General features: G+C 33.4%; 2 protein-coding genes across 2 annotated transcripts; both read left to right on the forward strand.

The window, feature by feature from the left end:
* The first annotated feature begins 939 nt into the window (after positions 1-939).
* LOC143918954 (caspase-3-like) lies at positions 940-8,451 on the forward strand. Its single transcript, XM_077441082.1, has 5 exons — positions 940-1,045; positions 2,682-2,771; positions 2,856-2,931; positions 3,244-4,316; positions 8,135-8,451. The coding sequence occupies exons 2-4, from the start codon at positions 2,736-2,738 to the stop codon at positions 4,308-4,310; spliced, it is 1,179 nt and encodes a 392-aa protein (XP_077297208.1). The 5' UTR covers positions 940-1,045; positions 2,682-2,735; the 3' UTR covers positions 4,311-4,316; positions 8,135-8,451.
* On the forward strand, positions 5,823-13,265 carry LOC143918544 (caspase-3-like). The gene is made up of 6 exons (XM_077440482.1): positions 5,823-5,884; positions 8,880-8,921; positions 9,046-9,108; positions 11,359-11,422; positions 12,074-12,116; positions 12,199-13,265. Exons 1-6 carry the CDS (start codon positions 5,823-5,825, stop codon positions 13,263-13,265), a joined length of 1,341 nt encoding a protein of 446 aa, XP_077296608.1.
* Positions 13,266-16,863: the final 3,598 nt, after the last annotated feature.

The raw sequence follows: 16,863 nt of genomic DNA on the forward strand, positions 1-16,863 counted from the left end.
AATTTGCGCGAGCAGGATACAACAGGAACAAGAGGAACAGGCTTTTCCTCCCGTATTAATGTGCGCGCGCAGAATACGGGAGGAAAAGCCTGTTACTCTTGTTCCTGTTGTATCCTGCTCGCGCAAATTAAGTGAGTATATACCGTTTACCACGCACCCTTTTTTTTGATCTTTCGACTTAAGATCTTTCGATTTTCGATCTTTGCCTTCCGATATTTGGTTTTTCGTGCATTTCTAATTCGATCCCGTGAGGTGCACCCAGTAAAAAGCATTTAAAAATCAAAACAAATCATTAAAATTAAACTAACCATATGCCATAGCCGTGTGGTAATTCTTGTCATGGCTCATATGATGTTCATATGTATGTAAGAAAAAATATAATCATAAACACATATAAACATGATATAAAATATTTCAACTTGAAAAAGCAAATTATTTTTTTAGTATCATCTAGATAATGTTATTTGTGTCGTATTTAATTGTATAATTTACGTCAAATGTGTATAATATTTCAATAGGGACTTAAAATAATAGTCCTTCATTTAATATAATTTTATTTTGTTTATCCCTATAATATATTCAAATATTTGTTTTTAATATTAAAATGTAAAATTTTCATAAAATAAAACTCCATAACAAAGCATGCGTTTTTTGTTTTTAAATCCAATATTAAAGAATATTTCATATGGAAATAATACACATATTATATTTATTCCCAATAATACACATATTATAGTTAAAAATTCAAATAAAATAAATGAAAAGTATTGATTTATTGTTATATTATTCAGCAGCACATATGTATGTATGTACATACATTTTTAGATTCGAAATTATTTTAATTGTGATGAAATAATATAAGATAACAAGACAATGAAAATTTTCAAATATAATACAATACATATATTCAAATGTAGATAAGATGAATTCTGGAAATATTTCAGTTGTGACTAACCACTCAATATTATCGAGCGTCTTCTGGAAACTCCGAATAGAACTGTTCGTTTTTGATACATAATACTGCCTAAAACATCAGTGTGACAAGGTGAATACATATATAATATATAAACAAAATAATATGTAAACATGTAAAAATTAACAGATTGTCACTATCTTGAATTTACCAAGTTATTAAATGAAAAGCTGAAACTTTATATAGAATTTAATCGTTTCGATTCGACATATGTATGTTTGTCACAGTTAAAATTCTGCCAACAAAATGTATGAATATAATATGAACATAATAACAGATCAACAAAAAACTTCTATATATACTGTTTGCTACCAATGTCTCCTCTAGGCAAATTAATATCTGAGCATTTGGCGCAATCTATTGAAAATTTATATAATTAACTAAATAATAAATTTTTCTATTGGTGTTTTATATTGTTTATATGTAGGTAGGTAGGTAGTTTTTACCATTTTTTACTTTATCTATATACATATGTATGTACATACATATGTAGGTGTCCCCTTTTTTTAAGTTTTTGAATTTAATTATCTCCCATACCTCTAACTGAATCGAACTGAAATTTTATCATAATAGAAATTATAAATTTTATAACTTATATTTTTGAGTATTTTTTTCTGAACCGGAAGTAGTACTTTTACTCTAGAGAATGGAGGTTTTTTATATTTTTCTCAAAAACCTTTTGGTTTATTGAACTGGAATTTCATATCTACAAGTTTAAGCTTAATATCAAGCTATGCATAAAATTTGGTAAGCATCCGTCAACTGGAAGTGGCAGTTTACACTTGTTCGATTTTTCTTCCATTATTTTTTTGGACCTTTTTAACATGTGTGGTCGTCACGAAAAAATTCAAGTATAATTCTTGTATTAATGTAATGAAGATAAAGAAAAATTATTAAATTTTATAAACCGGAAGTGGGATTTTTTCCTCTTAGAAAGGTCAAAAATGTTGTCGCCACTACTCTGTCCACAAACCCTGAACGTATCAAGCTGAAAATTTATATTTGTATTTTTTATGTACTGACTTAGAGCTGATAAGGTTTTGGTTAGAATTCGTAAACCGGAAGTAGTATTTTTTTTTTAAACAATATTTCATTATTTTATTTTGACCTCTGAAATAATTTTAATCTTCTTGATATTTGTTGTGTATAGTATTGATAGTAATTTAAAGTAAAAAAAAAAATCTGAACAAAATCCGACAACCAGAAGTAGAACTTTTGTCTTGTGCAAGTTTCCATAAATTTGCGCTCAATTTGTACCCGGTAATTTGCTACCGGTATGTGTGAATGTGTCTGTACGGTAAAATATCGAATTTTGTTTTGTGACCTTCTAATATTCCTCAAATACATAGATAAAGTCATGGGTTGGTCACAGATCGAACACAGAACCGACACACTTCTTTTCATTTTTTTTGCCCATGCGATGATATTCCACCGGGCACAACACTAGTTGTAATATAATAGTAATTTAATTCTATTATCAAACGACTTAAAAAAAACCTTCCACTTGGTTTGCTAAGTTGTAAATTTTCTGTATTTTTTTCATTTTTGAAAATCATAGGTTATACTAATTAATATACTGTAATTATTTTCTTAATCAGTATAACATTATATCAAAACATTTCAATATTTATCGCCCACATAGGTGGTGCCATATTTCATTGTCTTTTTTTATCAGTTTTATCATCATAAATTTTGTGTTTGTTTTCAGAATTAGATAGGACATACATACATACATACATAAGTGCAGCATCTGGGAAACAAAATGCACGGTCCTACTAACATTTTGGATATGGAAACGGTAATAATTACTAACAATTTTTTTCAAAATCTAACATAAAAATAACAAAATATATGATATCAATAAATTTATCTTTCATTATAGGTTGTTTATCACAATTTTGGAAAATTCGATCATAAAAATGGGATTCCAGTGGATCCCACCATTTGGTGGTCTTTTAGTAAGTTGTTTATTGGTATTTTATATATGTATGTATATACATATATGCTGGATAAAACTTTGGATGAACTAATATTTCAGTACTTACATATATAATAGTTGAATGATACTTTACAAGTATTTTAATATTTATTTTAGATCCCTAAAATAAAATAAAATAATTACCATTATACCGATATACATACATATATATGTATCTCAAATAAGTCAGTTGCATTCCAGTATATGTATGTACATTTGTATGACAAAAACTGTATCGTATGAAAAATTAAGTGTTTTATATTAATATGTATTATTATTATTTTTATTTTAGTTAGCTTCCTTATGATAAACAAATTATTCAAAGAACTCGGACGATTTGGTTTGAACTTGTATTTATTCAAAAAAAAAAATAATACTTCCAAATTAAATCTGATTGATGAAAGCAATCAGGATGTCTATAAAATCAAGAATCCTGAAGATGTAGGATACTTTATAATTATAAACAACGAGAAGTTTAAAGGCGACCGTCGCCGAGGAAGTGAAGTTGACGTAAAAAATTTGAAAGCTTGTTTGAGTGCTCGTGGCTTTGAAGTTAAAATATTCAACAACGTGACAGATAAAGCACTATTGGGAATAATCCATAAATTTTCGAAAAAAATTAGCAATACACATGCTGTATTTGGAGTATGCATTCTGTCACATGGAGATAAAGGTGTAATCTATGGAATAAATAAAAAATCAGTACAAGTGGAGGATATTAAAAACGCAATGTTCTATAGTGAGAATGCGAAACCTAGATCACTATTAAGGCTGCTCATTCTGCAAGCATGTAGAGGACAAAAGGCAATGGAATATATCAATGTGCCCAAGGATGTCGAAACAGACAATCTGAATATAAATGAAACAATATGTGAACCCGTTCAGAAGTGCCTCGTTCCAAAGAAACGAGATCTTCTCGTTTTGTATCCAAATGCATATGGATATAATGCATTGAGACACAAAACTCTTGGAACTCCTTTAATTACGTCACTGTGCAATAACATTAGAAATTTCGGGAATGATATGCATTTGGGAAAAATAATAAGACAAGTTATGGAAGAAGTTGGAAAATCTACAATGATTCAAGCGCCAGAAATACTATCTTCATGTAGAAAAGAATTCTTCTTTCCAAAAACCTCTAAAGAAGTATCAGTAGCTGGTAAATTATTAACAGCAATTGTAGATTCTAAAAAAATGGATAATGCTCTTGCCATCATACACAACAACAATTCAATCCTGCCTGAAGAAATGCTGCCAATTTATTCAGAGCTATGTACAAACTTACGAAAATTCCTCACGAAGGGAGGAAAACCACAGCATGTTAAGCTGTTGCTGGATTATCTCAGTCCAAAAAGTTAACCATTTGTGAGTCATAATATTATATCAATGATTATATTGACATTGTACCTATTTGCAAAACTTGTTTCAAATCGATGGGTTTTCGTTTATTGCATAAACATACCATTATCACTTTTAAACTTAAAATTATTGCATATTCATTGTTATCTTAGGCCTATTGCGCACTGTCGACCGGTCGTCGTCACTGTCGACCGGCCGCACCGTGCAACTTTGTCGGCTGACTAGTCGCGCGACACGAAAAAATGTATGGAAATGTATGCGACAAACAAGTTGACGGGTGCGGCATGTCCCATCTACCTGCATGCATTGGTCTGGTCGCCCTCAACCAAGTTGTTCGCGAGTTGAGCGGTGCGGCCCGGCCCTTATTTATGCAGTCAAAGTCGCTCACTGTGTGAAGATTTCCGATGCGGTGCAAACGATCGACAAGCGTCAGACAGACTGAACCACAGATTAACGACACGTGTACCTTATGCGTGCGCACTGCTCGCACTTACACTAAGCGAAATCTACCCGAAGTCCCGACATACCTACCCTGTATACGTTCTGTGCTTCTGATACTTTCCGAATTTTGCCTTATTAAACTCGCCAGAAAGATCCAACTCAATTTTAATAATTACCATTTTGATAATTGCATCTGTGCACATCGAAAGGTTTCTCGTCATCCGATGTGCAATCTATCATTCGTGAAGTCGAGAATTGCGTCTGTGGTTCTGTGGTTCAGTCTGTCTGGCGCTTGTCGATCGTTTGCACCAAACCCGAAAATTTCCAATGAGTCACCCGCTGACAAAGCGACTCGCTGGCCGTTCAGGCGACCAGTGACCTACATATGTAGTGCATAAACACCCATCTACATAAGTCTGTATAAATTACAGTCGACGGCGACGACGGTCGCCCGAAGACCGGTCGGCAGTGCGCCATAGGCCTAAAAACTCACAAACTGATATCACAAACGATGGTATAAAACAAATATCATTCGTTTCTGTCCATTATTTTATAACAAAATATTATGTGAATAGAAATTAATGATTTTTTACCAATCGTCATCATCAGTGCCGTAGCAACGTATTGGCAAAGGGGTGGTCGCCAAGGCCTCTGGATCCTTAGGGCCGGGCCGCACCGTGCAACTTTGTCGGCCGACTAGTTGCGCGACACGAAAAAATGTATGGAAAAGTGTGCGACAAACAAGTTGACGGGTGTAGCATGTCCCATCTACCTGCATGAATTGGTCTGGTCTCTCTCAACCAAGTCGCTAGCAAGTCGCACGGTGCAGCCCGGCCCTTAGGGCGAAATCAGTAGAGACGAGGAATCTGAAGGGGCTGTTTATTGTTCAAAGATTGTAAATGCATTGTTAAAGGTTTGCCGAACCTTTTTTACAAAGGATTTACAATAATGGAACAATAGGCGGCGCGTTTCCGGCCCCTTCAGATTCCGACCTCTAGAAATCAGACAGCGGTGAATGTGGGACGTGGTTTTTTTATATAGTTTTAAACATATAGAAAAAATGTGGCGATCATGGGACGCGTACATGGGATAGCCCTTTTAAAACGATACATTCGACCTATGTCGTTGAAATTGTATGGTAGTATTTATCCTTGCTTGACAGTGATCTATACCAAAACGACTCTTTGGACCATTTTCGGTAAAATTGTATCCTTGCTTGATGATGTATCCCATATTCGTTATCGATCACTGTCAAGCTAAATTAAGGGGGGGGAGATAAGTTCAGCGCTCTGGCACTTCTTTTTTAGCACTATGTATTATTTTTAGCACTATGCGCCAAATAAGATATTTGCCAAGGGTGCCCAAAAATACTGTTACGGCTCTGGTCATCATCATTCAGCCTTTGCTTTAATTTAAATTTTTAACCATAAGTGTGACTTAGAATTATCACACCTATGTAGGTTAATGAATGCCATTAAAATTTTCGTATGATTTCACACTCATTCGTTATACATACATACATTATATACTAAAAATTCCCATTGACAGAAAGTTTTCTGCAGACAAATCGGCAGATACATATGTATCCAGCGATTTAAGGTCTGTTCATACCTATCCAGCACGACCCGTATTCTGCAGGTGTCCTGCAAGTGCGGATAGTATTCTTTGGTACATTATATGGACGTTTTCATACTCCATTCGCGCATGCGCATTTACGCATTCATGCGCGTCCATATATAATGTACTAAAGAATACTGTCCGTACTTGCAGGATACGGGTCGTGCTGGATAGGTATGAACAGACCTTTATTTGTCATGATTGTTTATCAGCGACGATTGACTTATCTGTCAACAGATAAGGCCTTTGTTCACAAATAATACTATCAGTCGGATGATCGGATGCTGTGACGTCATACTGCATATATATATGTATATATACAGCAAAAAGTTTATCGTACAAAATGTTAAAAACTCATGACACTTTGCACATAACTTGAGTATCAATAGAAATAACTGTTGTTTACTTTAATTTATCAAGTAGCAACTATTGTCCAAAGACAAGTCAACATTGGTGAGAACGGAAGAAGGTCAAATAGTCTAAAACTTTTGATATAAAATTCCGCTCTTTTACAGGGGCGTCATTTCAGCTTTTCCCTAGGGGGGGGGGCAAAATTTTTTACCAGTGAAGAATTACTCCTGGGGGGGGGGAGGGGAGTGTATTATATTAAAAAATGCGTGTATATGAATTTAAACTATTTATTTTTTATTTATATATTTTTATCAATAAAATTAATAGTAAAAAAAATAAAAAAATCTATTAAAACATTTGGTTTGTTGGCTAAGTATTTTAATTCATAATAATACATTAAACAACGTGGATAGTCCCGTTCAAATTTAGGGAGGGCGGCTTCCGCCCCCCCCCCCCTCCCTTGAATGACGCCCCTGCTCTTTGGCCAGCTCTCTGGTCAAGAGATTTCGTGTAATAAGAGTTGCTATTGAGATAAATCGAGCTCCTGCGTGAAGCTATTCACATAGTGCAGGTGTTCTCCCACTAATGTATCATAAAATACATAGTTGAAACTTTAAAGTCGTCTATTTTCAAATTCGACTATTATTGTAGAAGTGGATAATGTAAAAATATACTTTAAATGTATTCAAGTGTGGTTGTAGTTTAACCTCAAGGCTATAAACCCTTAAGTCACATTTTGTGAAAGCGTTAAATGTCATCATTAATTTGTATATATTTTTCTTTGCCTGCATGTTTATTCAATTTATTTTAAAAACAATTATTTGTGATATTAATTGTGTAAAATAAAACCAAACAAAAGGTGATTCATAGATATGATATGAAATACATTATACAATGAATTATAATATATTAATCGCACTTTAATTCAATGTAATTTTACATTGAATGTAATTTTTGTTTGAGTCACTAACAAAAATTTTTTTACGCAGTAGCATTAATTCAATTATTACACTGCGTTGATTATTTGTAATACATAACATTTTTGTAACCATGTATATTTATATTTTAAGATTTTATTTAACCGATTATTTATATTAAACTGTGTATTTACCTATAATATAAAAATATAATAAACATAAGTATTTATCCTAAATGATTTAATTCATTCTATTTACGAAAAAATAGACTTACGTGGTATTTTAAGGAAGACGATAGAGCTCCCAATGAACTATTCATGATTTATTTAAAGAATTGTAAATAGGTTTTTGGCTTTTTTTATAAGGGTTTTATTATTCCTATTATGCTGCACACTTACATTAAAATAAGATAATATTATACATATTGTTGCGTAGGGGTGGGTGGAGGATCCAAGTAAAAGGCCAACAGTCGTTTCACAGCATTTATTGATGTTTCAGGAGTTACACGCACTGTCTCTGCTCCGTCCAGAATGAATTATATCGCCTACGTACCGCCTTATAAAGGGTAGATCTCTCAAGACGCCTAATCTGTTTACCTGTTGTATAGTCACGTATTCGGATATGTATTTCCACGATATTGGGTCTTCCCGTACCGATTCTGAGAAATAACTAATAACGGTCATTATTTAGCCTAAATGCACTTAAGAGTCCAGATATAATCTTTGGAAGTAAGTGCATGCATTTAGTTAATCCGATAACAGATATCCGTTGGTCTAAGTACAATTCGCTCAATCCACGGCGTACGTAACATTATTAACAAAAAATTAAAAAAAGAAAATAATCAATATATCAGTAACTATGTATTATTATAGACATAAGATGTATTGTGAACATAATTTATAAACAATAAAAAGTATTTAAAAATAATATAAAATAAGAAATTGTATTTATTTCGTGAGCCCAGCATTTTTTTCTCGATAAACGAGCAATGTCTTGCATTACAAGTAGTATTATACGGTTCGGTGATTATTCCGCAAAAAGCGATCTCGCGCACGTCACTAAAATCTCGATCACGGAACATCTAGTACCCAAAAACGCTACCAATCTTTGAAATATCGTACTAACGAGAACTCGAGAGCCAGATATTCCGTATTGGCGGAATTTTGTGGCAACGATTGTCGTGCGCACGACTGCAATTTGCGGAATAATCCGTTTACTGTATTATACACAATGCTGGTTTTAGGAGGGAGGCTGAAGCTAAAGCAGCGGAATTATTACAAATAGAGTTGGATTTAAACAATTAAAAAGAATCATTCGCGTGAGACTTCAATTTGATGAAAATACATAAAACGAGCCCATCGTTTGTCCAAAGAAACAGTTAGAGGTCGAGTTTATTAATCCTCCCTTAGATACAACATCAGTGTCAATGAAAGAAAGATTCAAAAAACTGAACGAATATTCGAAGATATGAGGTTTTTTGTATTTTGTAAACAATCTACTGGAAAGAGCCTATCTTCAAACTAAGCTCACCCCAAATTCAAAATTTAATATTATTACTAATGAACTTTACGATGAACTTGTTAATTTAAAAGTTTTTTTTTTAAATAAAGTTTAAGGTAAAATTTATTTATTATTTATTTTATTTTTACATACATATATACAAATATACCAGGAAGGCTTAACAGGTAAACCCCAAATGCGCCTTCCTGGTCCACATAATTATTACATAGATACATGTAAATCTAAACAATATCTGACATCTATGGTCAGATATTACAAACATCGTATTAATACGATAAATAACGATGAATAACTTTCATGTAACAATACGAATTTTATATTCGATAAACAACCACAGAGACATCTATGGTGAGCAATATGGCGAAACCTAAGATATAACAATAACTAAAGGTTCGCAACAGAAAATTGGGAAGGAAACGCCAATTTTACAGGAATCGTTTCTATGAAAATCAGAAAAATTGGCAAATTCTGATAAGAAACGATCGACCTTGACAAACCAAGGTCTGGCCAATAGCGAGACTTAGCGGGGAATCGAACTCGTAACATCAAGTACAAGATAATTCAACATTCACCACTAGACCACGCTACTGGTTAATTAATTCACTCATATTAAATTTGATATAACAACATAATTTACAAGTATTATATCCGAATATTTGGGTTGCTACATATGTACATAAACGTTCACACATACCGGCTATGAGCATTTTCAATACAAATTGAACACAGATGTAGGAAAACTTACACAAGACTCTAAAGTTCTACTTCCAGCTTACGAATTCCGACCAAAACCTTATCAACTCTATGTTAGTACAAAAAGAATACAAATATAAATCTTCAGCTGAATATAGCTGAATATTGTACTGAAAGAATCGTTGTCACATCATTTTTGACTTTTCTAAGAGGAAAAAATCCCGCTTCCGGTTTATTATATTTCGTGATGTTTTTTTCTTTTCATCACATTGAACTTGAATTTTTACGTGAAGAGCACACATGTTAAAAGGGTCGAAAAAAATAGTGGAAGAAAAAATTGAATAAGACGCATAACAAAACTTCTGGTTGACGCATGCTTACCAACTTTTATACATAACTTGGTAAAATTTCAGTTCAATAAATTAAAGAATTTCTTAGAAAAACATAAAAAATCTAGATTCTCTAAATTAAAAGTACCACTTTCGGTTTAGGAAAAAATATTGGGGTATAATATTAATAATTTCTATTACAAGTAAGAAATTTCAGTCCGATTTGATGAGTGGCTTGGGAGATAATTTAATTCAAAAACTTAAAACGAAAGAGAACACCTATAAGAGGAGGTACCATTTCCGGTCAAGTAAAAAATTAAAAAAAAAACAAGTCTATTGATTCCAATACTCACTTTGAGCATAGCAATACTAGATTTTGAATTAAAGACCGCAAAAGCCAAATAACTGTAAAAATTGCGCATTTTTTAAAACCCTCATATCTCGTAAAGGAGACCCAACCAACAAAAATCATTATCATATTCGAATTCAGTGGGTCAAACTTAGTAAAGATTGGTTATTCTCCGCTCTGGTATTTTTTTTTGTTGCTCAGTGTAATTAATCAAGTACAGAAATAATAATCATAGAGACATCTATGGATTATTTTTAGATTTTGTGCACAATTATTATTACAACATTTATACACATAATAAACACAAGATTATAGAGACATCTATAGATTTCAGATTTCTGTGCATAATTTCTACAAATTATACACAAAGATTTTTTGTGACAACGGGAAGGATCTATTACCAATTTTCAGGAACCGTTTCAACAATGATAAAATTGGCAAACTCTGATAGAAAAACGATCGATTTGGAGTCACAAAACCCCCAAATCTAACCAGGAGTTTTTTGGGGGATCAAACCAGTGATCGCAGTGGTGCTAAATATATACGCTACCATTCAGCCAAACTGCTGGCTTAAATGAACTTTATTACATATAAGATCTTGCAAATCAAAATTATTTTTTATAACACACATTATACAAGTACATATGTATGTATGTACATACACATACATACATATGTATATATATCATATATTTTTAGAAAAAACGGGAAATTTTCGATGCGATACTTGCACTATCACAAAACTGATGCAATTTTGCGATAGCCTTATCTATGTTATAGAAATTTATATGTATTTGATTTTGTTATCACTTGTCGATATTTCTGTAAAGAATCAATACTTGTGTCAGTGGTGAAATGCGAGGCGGAACAAATACAGTAATGGCCGCTGAAACTGTAAGAAATATTTTATTATTAAATTACGCATCAATTATTAATAATATACTTTCTAAAGTTTTCTAAGCACGTCATTTTTCAATGTCATTAATTTATTTTATTATACAATTGACTATTTATGTTTTAATTTCGATTCAAGTTGTAAGTTTCAAATATGTACATACATATAAATTTTACGATCGAAACGCCCTAAACGCAAATATCGGAAGGCAAAGATCGAAAATCGAAAGAACTTAAGTCGAAAGATAAAAAAAGGGTGCATGGTAAACGGTACATACTCACTTAATTTGAGTGAGCAGGATACAACAGGAACAAGAGGAACAGGCTTTTCCTCCCGTATTAATGTGCGCGCGCAGAATACGGGAGGAAAAGCCTGTTCCTCTTGTTCCTGTTGTATCCTGCTCGCGCAAATTAAGTGAGTATGTACGTGAGTATGTACCGTTTACCATGCACCCTTTTTTTTTAATCTTTCGACTTTCGATCTTTGCTTTCCGATATTTGCGTTTTCGGGCATTTCACACTCGGGCCCGTGAGGTAGACCCAAATTTTACACAATATATATTTTTAAATTTTTGAATCAATAAATCTGCAGGCCAATAACCTTAATCATTATAAATCTAATAATTAGAATAACTTAATTTTTCATTATAGGCTGGTGGGGTCCAGAATGATATGTCAGCTTGGTGGTCAATTAGTAAGTTTTCAATAAAATACTACCGATTCGTAAAATGCTTTTTAAAATATTATTATTATTATTTTATTTTATTTTATTTCAGTTGGCCTTTTAATGATACATGAATTATACAAAAAACTCAAAAAACTTGACTTTGACCTATATATTAAAAAGAATAATGGTCTTTTGGAATTGAAATTGGCGTATGAAAGAAAACAGGATATCTATAAAATTAACAATCCCGAAGACGTAGGATATTTCATAATTATAAATAACGAGAAGTTTAAAGGCAACCCTCGCCGAGGAAGCGAAGTTGATGTTCAAAATTTGAAAGCTTGTTGGAGTGCTCGTGGCTTTGAAGTTAAAATATTCAACAACGTAACAGCAAAAGCAGTAACGGGTATAATTCATAAATATTCAAAAAAGATTAGCAATGTGCACGCTGCATTTGCAGTATGCATTTTGTCGCACGGCAATGAAGGTGTAATCTATGGAATAAATAATAAACCCATTCAAGTGAACGACATTAAAAATGCGATGTTCTATAGCGAAAATGCGAACAGAAGATCACTTTTCAAACTACTCATTCTGCAAGCATGTAGAGGAAATGAAGCAATGGAATGTATAAATGTTCCCCCAGACATGGAAACAGATAATCTGAACATAAATGAAACAACGTGTAAACCCATTCAGAAGTGCCTGGTTCCAGAGAAACGAGATCTTCTCATTGTGTATCCAAATGCATATGGATATGTTGCATTGAGACACAAAACTGATGGAACTCCTTTAATTATGTCACTATGCAAGAATATTATAAGTTTTGGTAACGTTATGCATTTGGAAAAGATAATCAGACATGTCAAGAAAGAAGTTGGAGAATCGACTACGATCCAAGCACCAGAAATTTCATCCTCGTGTACAAAGAAGTTCTTCTTTCCCAAAACTTATCAAGTATCAATAGAAAATGGACGGTCAAGAGAAATAGAGGATTATACCTATGCAAATGCTGAAGAAATCATTGATGTAGTGGAGTGCAGCGATCCTGTTCTACCAGAAGAATTGCTACCAGTTTTGTCTAAAACTTATTATAATTTAAAAGAGTTTTTTGAGAATGGTGGAGAGGTACAGCATTTAAAGCTGATGATTGACTATATTTCTTCAAACAAGTAATAACTTTTTAAAACCCGATTCGACTTGTATTTGGATTGAACGAATTGGTCGGGACGGGAATGAAAATGTGTACATTGTGGAACATCTTTGATATTTTGTGTGAAGCAAAATTGTAATTTTTCGAGTTTTCAGTTGTATGCGGTCTCCGCGCACAACTTGAAACTCGAAAAATTGCAATTTTCTTTCATGCAAAAATTTTGAACATGTTCCACAATGTCCATATTTTCATTCCCGTCCTGACCAATTCGTTCAATCCAAATACAAGTCGGCAACTGAAAAGTAAAAAATGCTTTTTTTCAATGAATTTTTGACTCTCGTGGGTGCCACCCACCAAAGCACAGGCCGAGCTCTTTTGGTTTGGTGACTATTCCGCAAAAAGCGATCTCGCGCATGTCACTAAAATATCGATCACGGAACATCTGGCCCTTGAGTTCTCGTTAGTTCAATATTTCGCGTGGATAGCTTTCGATTGATCGAGTTTTTGGGTGCCAGATGTTCCGTGAACGAGATTTTAGTGACGTGCGCGAGATCACTTTTTGCGGAATAATCACCGAACCAAAAGAGCTCGGCCTGTGCTTTGGTGGGTGGCACCCACGAGAGTCAAAAAATATGTTATAACAGTTGACTGCATCCGTTTTTATGTATATTTTCATACACTGTAAATTATTGGTTAAAATTTTCTATTATTGGTTAAAATATATGTATGGCTATGAATAAAATTATTTGTTCCTAAAATCTAATGTAGGAATGAATTAAAAAAATTATATTTAAATGTCTAAGTTTTAGCAACGACATTTTAAGCGATATTCGCCATCGTACAATTCTATCTAATCTTATCACTGACGCACACTTATTATCTGTTTTTGACATTTCAATTGTATTTTATTTTTTAATTTGATACACATGTTATTAGTTCGTCAATATATAGATATTTAAAAACTAAAATGATGACAACGAAAGCTTCACATTATATTATGTATTTTTGTTTTTTGTAATTTTGAATAGTTTAATAAAATTGAATGTATGTGACTAAAATATATTTTTTAATTCGATTTTTCCCTTCACCAACACTTCAGATGTAATAATTCACATCCTCACTTTGATTTCATTATTTAGACAACCTGATTAAAACATTTATTTTATTCAATCAATCATGCACACTCGTCTTAACATATTGCTCTAATATGTACGAGTGTATTATGCAGATTAAAAATGATTAATTATATATACGTAATTATTAAATATTATATATATTTACATTAAACACGACATCTATAGTCAAAAATTGTACAGAGGTATTGTAATTATTAAGCAAAGCAAATACAAACAACGATTAAAGTCCACAGAGACATCTATGGACAAATTTGCAGCATTTATACAAATCAGCGAAAATCGAGATCCTGAATAACTCGAATATTATCGAGAGATGGGAAAGGGATGCCAATTTATGATAATCATTCCAATGAAATCAGATAAATTAGCAAACTCTGATAGGAAACGATCGACCTTTGAGTCACATATCCAAGGTCTGGCCACCAGCACACACCAGGGATAGAACCCCTGACCACACAATTGAAAGCATTACATGCCAACTATTAATCTATGCTGCTGGTTGATATGGAAATGATTTAAAGAATATATTCACTGTATTTTGCATAATATCATCACATTAGAACAGTGATTCCCAGCCTGGGTAAGCGTACTTCCCAGGGGCTACGCGCTTGGTGAAAAGGGGTACTCAAGGGGTAAAAAAACAGTGGCGGGTATGTGGTGCGATTTATTCTCTGATTTTGATAAATTAAATTATTGACTTGGTTAAAGTCAACATATCCCCAAACTCAAAACTCAACATTTTTCCGTGTCACTTTTGATTATTTTCACTCATGTAGAGCGCAAAGGTAGGTTTCAAATCATTTTGATAAAGAACAATTTCTGACAGCTACATAATTTACAATGGAAATAAAAAGGAGAACTTAATTCGATTAAAAAAAGCAACTTAATAATATTTGGTTGGATGGCAGAAGAGGTTAGTGTTTAAATACCGAACACGTTTAGTTATTCTAGTATTTCCATAAATAATCTATTTTTCCAGAAACCTTCACCAAGCAGACTATTGAGCCAGTCTTTACAATTCTTTACCTTTACAATAAATTAGTATTCAGAAATAATACATATATTATTTCTGAATACTAATAGCTATGACAGCATTTTCGATACAAATTGAGCGTAAATGTATGGAAACTTTCACAAGACAAACGCTCTACTTCACGCTGTCGGATTTTGTTTGTAAGGCAGGGAAGATATGTTGACCGTATCCCGGCCTAACGAAACACATGTTGTGTAGTTTGTAAGAGGATCGTTTATTTTTGTTCAATTGTTACAATGGTTATTGTATGTACGAAGAGGTTAAGCTTCGGAGAAGTGAGCTGGTTGAACTCCAGAGGTTCACTCTGATGTTGGGAGCTGGTGCGTCGCTTTATATACGTTCTGGCTTGAAAAGTGCCGCGTGCAGATGCTTTGTCTTCGTTTCCAGGACACGTGTTGACCTATTTTCGAGGCGCGTGCTCGGTACACGTGTGGTTTATAGCTATAGGGTCAGCGCCAGGCGTAAACGCTTGCCACGTGTTTACGGTTGCCTGATGACATCACTGTTGGGTTTCGTTCGTTTTACGATCGAGCGATGAACTTTTTCTTCTGGAATGGTCGAAGGGGGCGTTGCCCTTAAGTTATGCATGTTTGTACAGGATCGATGATGAGATCACTGGTTTTGATTCGTAATAGCACAAGTCGTGCTATATTCCTACAATACATATATTATTCCTGAATACTAATAGCTATGACAGTATTTTCGATACAAATTGAGCGTAAATGTATGGAAACTTGCACAAGACAAAAGTTCTACTTCCGGTTGTCGGATTTTGTTCAAATGTATTTTATAACTTAAAAACACTATCAGTATTATACACAATAAATATTAAAATAATTTAAAAGGTCAAAATAAAATAATGAAATATTGTTTTAAAAAAAAATTACTACTTCCGGTTTACGAATTCTGACCAAAACCTTATCAGCTCTAAGTTAGTACATAAAAAATACAAATATAAATTTTCAGCTTGATACTGTTGCGTAGGGGTGGGTGGAGGATCCAAGTAAAAGGCCAACAGTCGTTTCACAGCATTTATTGATGATTCAGGAGATACACGCATTGCCAGTGCTCCGTCCAGAGTGACATGATATCGCCTACGTACCGCCTTATAAAGGGTAGATCTCTCAGGGCGCCTAATCTGTTTACCTGTTGTATAGTCACGTATTCGGATATGTATTTCCACGACATTGGGTCTTCCCGTACCGATTCTGAGAAATAACTAATAACGGTTATTGTTTAGCCTAAATGCACTTAGAGTCCAGATATAATCCTGGAAGTAAGTGCAAGCACTTACATAGTTAATCCGATAACAGATAACCCTTGAACGGTCACATAGTCTCTGGGATTCTATTCGCTTAATCCGCGGCGTACGTAACAATACGTTTAGGGGTGTGGACAGAGTAGTGGCGACAACATTTTTGACATTTCTAAGAGGAAAAAATCCCACTTCAG

Source organism: Arctopsyche grandis, chromosome 11 (assembly GCF_051622035.1).
Source record: "Arctopsyche grandis isolate Sample6627 chromosome 11, ASM5162203v2, whole genome shotgun sequence".
Taxonomy (NCBI): domain Eukaryota; kingdom Metazoa; phylum Arthropoda; class Insecta; order Trichoptera; family Hydropsychidae; genus Arctopsyche; species Arctopsyche grandis.